Here is an 8762-nt window from a genome sequence, read left to right on the forward strand (position 1 = left end):
TTATTTGCTCTAGGTATTTCTTTTGACTTATTCCCTGTTTGTGTTCATTTGAAAATTCACCATATCTTGGGGTTGGCAAACACACTTGAGTGTCTTTTGTCTCTCTCAAGCCTTTATGGACAATCTGTGTCCGGGGCCATCTTCTCATTTAATCAGGGATGGGGACCGGGTCCAGCTGTGTGTTCCCAGTGCTCAGCGCAGGACTTGCTTATTGAAATGCGGCGTCTGGACTGTCACTGGTACGGGCACGGTCAGCCCTCACCTGCGGTGCAGACTTACATGGAGGGGTGGGAAGCACAAGGTCGCACCTTTAGAAGGGACCCACCCATCCCCCTCTCCTTGGGAAGCCCACGTGGAGTGCCCGGTGGACAGCTGAGAGCCATGGCTCCTCTGCCGCCTCACCGTGTGCTCGTGGCACTGGATGGGGAGCCCAGCGGGATTTCGGTGATGCCGACGGTGTGGGTGCAGTTGGCCTGAGTTTGGTGAAATTTGGGTCTCACGGAGCGGGTGGTCTCCAGGTTGGCCCTTCACAGGGAGGCCATCGTCAACCCGCTCAGTAAGTGAGGAAGCTTGATGTGGGGAGGTAGGGCCCAGCTTTGTCACTTCACAGGTAGGTAAACCAAGGGCCAGAGTGCTTTGGTGACCTGTCCTGGTCACACAGTGATAGAAGACCCAGGTTCTGAGGCCGGCCCTGCCTGGGGGAGAACTGGGAATGAGACAGCATCGCTTCTCACGTGGTGGCCGTGGCCCTGTCCACATCGCCATCCTCCATCCAGTTGTTCTCCCCGAGCCTGAGGCTTTCCTTTCAGCCTTGCGATCTCTGTCCTGCTTGTGTGGCTGGGCTGACAGAGAATCTCCTCCCATTCGGGGCACTTCAGTGTGTCCTCCAGGTATCCCTGGAAAATAACAGCTTGTTTCCCAGAGGAAGAAAGTGAGGGACAGAGGTTGTGACAAAGCCACGCTGCTGCGCGAGGCACGTCCATTTCCTGTTGCTGCTGTAACAAATTATCACGGACTTGGTGGCTTTAAACAACACAAATCTATTAGCTCACCGTTCTAGAGGTCAGAATTCTGAAATTGGTCTCCTTGGGCCAAAATGAAGGTGTCAGCAGGGCTGCATTCCTTCTGGAGGCTCTAGGGGAGAAGTCATTTCCTTTCCTTTTCCAGCTTTTAGTGGCCATCTACATTCCTTGGCTCCCGGCCCCTTCCTCCGTTTTATAGCCAGTGATGACTCAACCAGGCTTTCTCGCATTGCGACACCGTGGCACTGATCTCTGCTTTCCTCTAACACGTTTAAGGACTGGTTGGGGCCACCCAGAAAACATGAGATCGTCTCCTTTAAGATCAGCTGGTTAGCAACCATCTGCTGCCCTAACCCCCCTGGCCATGTCACAAAACAGATTTACAGCTTCCTGAGATTAGGATGTGGACATCCTGAGAGGGTATTATTCCTCCTACCATGGGAAGTGAAACCCAAAGTCAGGGCTTTTGGTTCAAAATCTGTGACGCCTTCAGATACCAACATGGAGACCTGTTGTGACTTGATTTCCCAAGGCAAGTTAAACCCAAAAGATGCCAAGAGCCAGTGCCCTCCCTAATTAGCACCTGCTTGCCTGTCCCCCGGTCTCCGCCTGGCAGAGCACTTTGTGGAAAACATGTGGTGGGTGGCAGCCTGGGTTCTTTTGAGTGGCCCAGAGCGGAGGTGTGGAAGGTGTGTGACTGAGTTTCCACATCCTGGCTCCATGCAGTGACACGCCGGAGTAAAGGGCCCAGGAAGAAGGAGTAAACCCTTGCGTCTCACGCACAGGTGGTCTTTGACCACAGCAGACCTGTAGTCCTCTCTACTGTAGGGCAAGGTTTGCAGAAAATACTCACTGAAGCTCTTGATAAATCATGGTGAATTCTGCTTCATTAGCTATCTTTGTGTGTGTGTGTGTGTGTGTGTTCTAGAAAACAAAAGATTAAAGGTAGTTGCCACCATACGGCACCGCATTTGTATTGGAGGCAAGTGGGCTGCTAGTTCTTTAATTCTGACACCAAATGGGAAGGATTTGTTGTTAACAGTGAAGATTTTCCATGATGCACGTGGTTTCCTTTCTTCATCCAGCATGTAATTCGTGAGAATCAGGATGTCTGTACTTACCAGTTCAGCTGTGTTCTCCCACTATCCGCCTTCCCTGTCGGATCTTTCCACCTGGTTCCTAGTACCTTCCGCGTCTTCAGCCATGTGTTGGGCATGGAGGGCTACAAGAAACGGAAGATGTAGTTTCTAACTATGAGACACAGTGAGGAACTTGAGTGACAGTGGCCAACTTGGTATATACACAGCCTCAGTTCTGAAGAAGTCCACAAGCACGAGAGATTGGGTACCCACAGAGAGCTGGGGCTCTGGTCCAGGCTCCACTAGCCAGGGAGAACTTTCAGTGCAGGGACGGCTTTCTGGGGGTGGTGATTGGAGCAGGAGAGAAAGGAAGGGTGTTGCAGTCGGGGGAGCCCGTTGAGCGACGGTACGGAGACAGCTGTTCCCCCGGACGGAGGGGAGTTTCTGTCAGGCCCCTGCGCTAGTTTGGTCTAGTGCAGGGGAGGGGCTGGGAGATGAGGTGGGGGAGAAACATCGTTGCTGCTACAAGCGGAGGACCGGGTCTGGGTGCAATCTCTTAGCTATCGGCTGCTCCCCAGGCCATGGTTAGGACACCTGTAACAGGAGGCTTGCCTCTCCTTCCCACCGTGGAGAAAACCAGAAGCCTGGGCTGAGGAGGGGACCTAACACCCTACAACGGAGGCCTCGTGCCCAGCTGGGACAGGCTTACGCTGGGCTACACAGGCCGCAATTGTTTTGGGCATTGTTGCTTTTGTTCTGCATTCAGTGCCAGCCACGCTCTGGGCCTGTAGGGAAGTGGGTGTCGGTTGGCTGCAGAGCCACCCAAATTTGTGCCCCTGACATTCCCTGTCTTCTGCAGGAGGCTGCGGACCTGTCCTCCCTGAAGCCCAAGTTGGATGAGCTGGGAGTCCCCCTGTACGCAGTGGTGAAGGAGCAGATCAGGACTGAAGTGAAGGACTTCCAGCCTTACTTCAAAGGAGAAATCTTCCTGGACGAAAAGGTCTGTGTGCTGTGGGTCTGTGGACACGGACTGGTGGGCCTTGTGCTCAGGTGTAGGGAGTTCATTGGCCCAGGGTATGTCTGGCCTGGAGTTGGAGGCTGGCCTCCCTTCCGGCCGCCCTGAACTCAGAGAGGCTCGCCCAGCCCTCTGGGCAGAGCATGATGGGACACTTGACCGGTGTCCTCTCGGGTGATACTTGAGCCCTTCCTGAATTGTGACCTGGGCATGGAAGCCTAGGAGATCGCCACAGCCCTGCTGGGCTCTCGCACCGTGCAGGTGAGGGCCGGCACGAGCCCCTTAATTCACTGCAGCCGTGTTTCCCCCCCTCTCTGCTCTCACCCATGCAGGATGTCGGACTGTTCCCACCCTATGGACACAAGAGCCCTCCACATGTCTAGCAAGGGGTCAGAGTCAGAGCGGGCTCGAGTTTGTTGAGCGTGGGTCCACCCCACAGCTGGAAGCTGGCCCTGGCAGGGTTGTCTTTCCCTGGGCAGCCGGGCAGGAGCCACATGTGTGTTAGGGCCGGGGAGGGGACGTGAAGCAGCAGACTTTGCGCCTTTGAGAACGTCCTGTCGGGAAGCTTTTCTCCTGGGGGGCGGCAGGCATACGGGCTGCTCACAGGGGCTCTGTCTTTCTCGCTCTTGCAGAAAAAGTTCTACGGTCCCCAAAAGCGGAAGATGGTGTTCATGGGATTTGTCCGTCTGGGTGTCTGGTACAACTTCTTCCGGGCCTGGAACGGAGGCTTCTCTGGAAACCTGGAAGGCGAAGGCTTCATCCTTGGGGGAGTTTTTGTGGTGGGGCCAGGAAAGCAGGTAAATTCCTCGTGTTCACGTGTGGATCTGTGGGTGTCTGTGTCTGTGGGAACCAGACCCTGATGGGGGTGGTGACTTCCTGTACTTGGAATCTTGTGGTTTTCCGTCCAGAAAACCAGGGAGCATGGGAGGGGAAAGGGAGGGGAATTAGCATTTGTCACCCATCTGTTCTTGAGTCACCTCACCCTCGAATCTCCTCACTCATCACAGTGATTTCCTGAGATGGTCCGGAACTTTCGCAGGCAAGTAACTTGGCCTGAGAGGGGCGGGTGAGCACCCGCAGGAGCACAGCTCATCAGCACTGCCAGGGCCTGCACCCGGCTTTTCTGATGTCAAGTTCTATCGTCTGCACTTGAACAGAAGCAGAGTTTTTATTCTGTCAAGAATGTATTCGCTTGCAGTTTTCCCAGGCCATCGGGGATGGACAGTAGAGAAAAGTAAGAGAAGAGAAGGAATAGAAACCGGCCTAATTAGGGGGAGTAGCAAAATGTGGGAGGCGACAGCACTTTTCCCTGTGGGGCGCCGCCCCGGAGACGTAACAGGCTTCTCTGCAGACAGGCTGCTCTGGGCCCTGGCTCCGGGGATCCAGAGGCAGCACGGGGACCCTGTGCGCCCAGGAAGCAGGTGGTTGGGTGCTCCGCAGAGACTACGGGCAGCCTCGAGCTCTGGTGACCCCCTGTGCTGGAAGGCAGTGCCAGCAGGTGCCTGCCAGATGCAGAGCAGGGGTGGGGTGAGGTGCGTGCAGCTTCAGGGCCCTGACTGGTGGCCCGACCTCAAGTCCTGTCTCTGCCAACTTTGGGCATGACATTAACACTTGGCCTCGTCTGTAAAAAGATGGCATTGTTTGCATTGGTGAATCTCCCTACTAACATTAATAATTGTGTACCCTTCAGGGCACCCGGGTGGCTCATTTGGTTTAGCCTCCAACTCTTGGTTTCAGCTCAGGTCATGATCTCACAGTTTGAGAGTTTGAGCCCCATGCCAGGGTCTCCCCTGATGGTGTGGAGCCTGCTTGAGAGTCTCTCTCTCCCTCTTTGTCTCTTTGTGTCTCTCAAATACATAAATAAACTTACAGAAAAATAAGAAATAATTTCTGGGCACCTGGGTGGCTCAGTCAGTCGAACTTCCGACTTTGGCTCAGGTCATGACCTCACAGTTGGTGAGTTCGAGCCCTGCATCAGGCTCTGAGCCTGGAGCCTGCTTCAGATTCTGTGTCTCCTCTCTCTGTCCCTCTCCCAGTTGCACGCGCTCCCCCCCCTCCCCCCCCGCAAAATAAACATTAAAAAAATGTTTTTTTAATAATTTCTTATTTTTCTCAATATGGGAGGAATAAAAGCTAGTGGGAATAGAAATCCTTCTTTTTTTTTTTTTTTTTAATTTTTTTTTTTCAACGTTTTTTATTTATTTTTTTTTGGGACAGAGAGAGACAGAGCATGAACGGGGGAGGGTCAGAGAGAGAGGGAGACACAGAATCGGAAACAGGCTCCAGGCTCTGAGCCATCAGCCCAGAGCCTGACGCGGGGCTCGAACTCACGGACCGCGAGATCGTGACCTGGCTGAAGTCGGACGCTTAACCGACTGCGCCACCCAGGCGCCCCGAAATCCTTCATTTTTAAGCTTTACTTCTAATCTCTTTCTTTTAAACCTTGGTAACTGCTATTGCTTGTCTGTATTAGAATCTAGCATGGGTTGATGTCTGACTTAACATGAACCTATTTGCTTCCTTTCTGGTAAATATATTAAAGTGTCTTAGTGATCATGGCTGCCAGCAAGTGCCTCCTAGTTCTGGGTCCTCGTGTACATGATCTCATATCTTCCTCACAAGCAATCTGGGATGTTAGGTATTTTTATTCCCATCTACACGTAAGGAAGTGAAATATGAATGATCTGAAATAACTCAGCCGAGAGCTACACAGCTGCTTAGTGGTACAATGGAAATGGAACTCGGGAACTCAGATACGTCCTGCTCCAGAGACCCCACTGGTCCCCTGCCCATAGCCTCTCTTCAGAGGTGGCTCCAAAGACCCCTTCCAGATGCCCTTGCACTCAGGCCACTTGCTGAGAGGCTCAGTCGCTCAGCTTCTTCCAGCTCTGGCGCTACCTTCCCTCAGCCTCCAGGGCAGGGCTTAGGTCACCTGGAAGCCTTCTCTTGCCTGTCAGTGACTCATCTGGTGCTCACAGGCTCCCCAAGCCTGGCCGGCACATTCCCTGTGTTGCTAGGTGTGTTATTTGACTTTGTTGGTGCTTCCCAAGGCCCTGCCTTCTTCCTTCCTGGTGGAAGGTGGCCTGGGCGGGCGGAGATTCAGGACTTGCCTCCGTGTTTCTTTCTTCTTCCTTCTTTTTCTTTTTTGTTCAAGTAGGCTTCACGCCCAGCGCGGAGCCCAGTGCGGGGCTTGAACTCACGACCCTGAGATCAAGACCTGAGCTGAGATCAAGAGTCAGACACTTAACTGACTAAGCCACCCGGGCGCCCCTACCTCTGTGTTTCTTGAGGGCAGAGTTTTTGCGGTCCCACTGAGCCAGCAGCCACTCAGTGGGGATTTCCTTTGGAATAATAATCTTTAAAGCATACTTACTTTAAAGAAGTAATGTGTTTTCAACATAGCAAATTTGAAAACCCCACAGAAGGTGAGGAGAGCCATTCTGTCAGCTCAGCCACCATGCACAACCCATTAGAACAGCACAGAGCTGAGCTGAGAAGCCTTTTATTCTGTTTAGTTTAGAAAATGGTGTCTTACTAAACGAGGTACTCTTTTTTTCATTTAATGGTGTATCATGAACATTTTCCACGTCATCACATATTCTTAGTATTTGTAGTGTCTACATATACCACTTTATTAAACATGTAAATAGAGCTTCCCGATCTGTTTCCCTGTGGTCACCACAGTGTGGTGGGACTTTCTGTTTTTTTAAAAAGTCTGTACCAGGGCGCCTGAGTGGCTCAGTCGGTTGAGCGTCCGACTTCAGCCCAGGTCATGATCTCACGGTTTGTGAGTTTGAGCCTCACGTCGGGCTCTGTGCTGACAGCTCGGAGCCCGGAGCCTGCTTCCAACTCTGTGTCTCCCTCTCTCTCTCTCCCTCTCCCCCTCATGCTCTGTCTCTTTCTCTCAAAAATAAATAAACGTTAAAAAAAATACTGTAATAAAATAAAAAAGTCTGTATGAATAATGGTACAGCAAACATATTTGTTTGTTTATTTATTGTTTGTTTGGGTTGAGTTCCCTGATGTCATGGGTCAAAGAACTTGTTAAGAAGGATTCCTCGATACTGATCTCAAACACGCTGTTTTATGTTTTTTACCACTTTAGGGTACCTTGGTATATCCTCTGTCTCAGAGCATTTTGCTTCACAGTATCAGGAGCGGCCTCTGGTTTCTTAGGAAAACTGAAAAGAGGGTCTGTCTCCCTTTTCAGATGCTCATTCAACCCCTGCCAAAGCCTGACCTCAGAGCTCCACCTCCACACCTTGAGGCTTTTTGTTTCTCTGGAAGCTCATCCTGTGGAAACTCTCTTTTCCCGGCATGTTTGTTTACTTCACTTCTATCTGTAGAGCCTTCCCTGGTCACCCCCTCTGTTTAATCACTGCTGACTCCCTCCTTCACTCCTGACTGTGCTGCTTGTACAGTCCAGCCATTGTGAGGTAGCCTTCCCTGGTCTGTCTTCGCCCCCAAAATGGAACCCTTCAAGAACAGAGCCAGGCCTGATTTGGATCTCTAGTCCCTGCCGCCCAAGCTGCCGCTCATTGTCTGTGTCATGAACGAGTGACTCACAGTGAGGACTGATGTTTCCTCTTGTTTCTTTTCAGGGCCTTCTTCTTGAGCACCGAGAAAAAGAATTTGGAGACAAAGTAAACCTGGTTTCTGTTCTGGAAGCTGCTAGGAAGATCCAACCACAGACTTCGGCCTCAGAGACAAAGTGATTGTATGAAATTGCCCAGCTCAGGGATAACTAGGGGCACTCACCTGTGTCATGGGATGTGTTATGGCTCTACTCATGTCCCTAGAGAGTTAGAAACCCACTCATGCCATGTTCTCAGTAGAGATCATTAATGTATTTTACTATTGTGCTCCGTTTAGGCCCAATAAGGCAAAACAGCCCCCAAACAGGATTGATAAAAATCCAAGAAACCAGTGAGAGTTACTTCAGCTGAAACCTGGAAAATATGAGGCTTACTGTTGACTGCTGCCCCTCCTTACAAATGTACCTGGCATGTGAGTGCTGTTATTTACAGTGGTTTTTATTTTCACATCTTCAAAATTCTAAGAAAAGTTGATTGACTGAAAGATTCAGGATATAAAGGCTTCGGGCTTGTGTGTTCTCCATTAATGACCTGTTATACGCCATTAAAGTAATACTCATATAAAGGAATTGAAGTGCTCTGGGTGGCTTGATAAAAGTAAATTATAAAGTGAAATCTATGTTTTTCATTGTCTTCCATTCTAACCTCAGAGGTTTGTTTTTCTAGAAGAAATGATCATCTCTGGCTCTAATAAAATTACCTATCAGAAATTGCCTGTAATACAAGTCTTTCTGATAAACCTAACAATAAAATTATTCACTGTCATGATGGTTGAATTTAAATTATTGGTGCCAAATGGAACACGGAACATGAAAAATCAGCATTCTCCATGCATATGGGGGTAAAGGTGGTCGGCGGGGAGCTCCTCTAGTTCTGGTGCTCTTAAGAGGTTTGCAGAACACCAGAGAAATTCATTCTGTCCTTTGTGTTAGTGATTTTGCTGTCCTTCGGGGAATGACTTTGGTATTTAACATTGGTAGCTGCTTTCCTACTGATAGTCTTTCAGCCTAATTTGGTGAGTGAAGAGGAGAAGGGCCAGAGAGGATGAAAT

The 8762-nt window shown here is 50.6% G+C and overlaps 1 protein-coding gene across 5 annotated transcripts in view; it reads left to right on the forward strand.

The window, feature by feature from the left end:
* The window catches only part of PRXL2A (peroxiredoxin like 2A), a 47217-nt gene extending 38741 nt beyond the window's left edge, over positions 1 to 8476 (forward strand). For all 5 annotated transcript variants that reach the window (XM_053909640.1, XM_019444759.2, XM_053909642.1 and 2 more), the window contains 3 exons: positions 2961 to 3101; positions 3749 to 3913; positions 7718 to 8476. In XM_053909640.1, coding sequence (XP_053765615.1) covers positions 2961 to 3101; positions 3749 to 3913; positions 7718 to 7831 — 420 coding nt within the window. In that variant the 3' untranslated portion in view covers positions 7832 to 8476. The remainder of the gene's footprint in view (positions 1 to 2960; positions 3102 to 3748; positions 3914 to 7717) is intronic.
* The last annotated feature ends 286 nt before the right edge of the window (positions 8477 to 8762 follow it).

The sequence above is a fragment of the Panthera pardus genome, unplaced genomic scaffold (assembly GCF_024362965.1).
Source record: "Panthera pardus isolate Hobbes unplaced genomic scaffold, ASM2436296v1 HiC_scaffold_22, whole genome shotgun sequence".
Taxonomy (NCBI): Eukaryota; Metazoa; Chordata; class Mammalia; order Carnivora; family Felidae; genus Panthera; species Panthera pardus.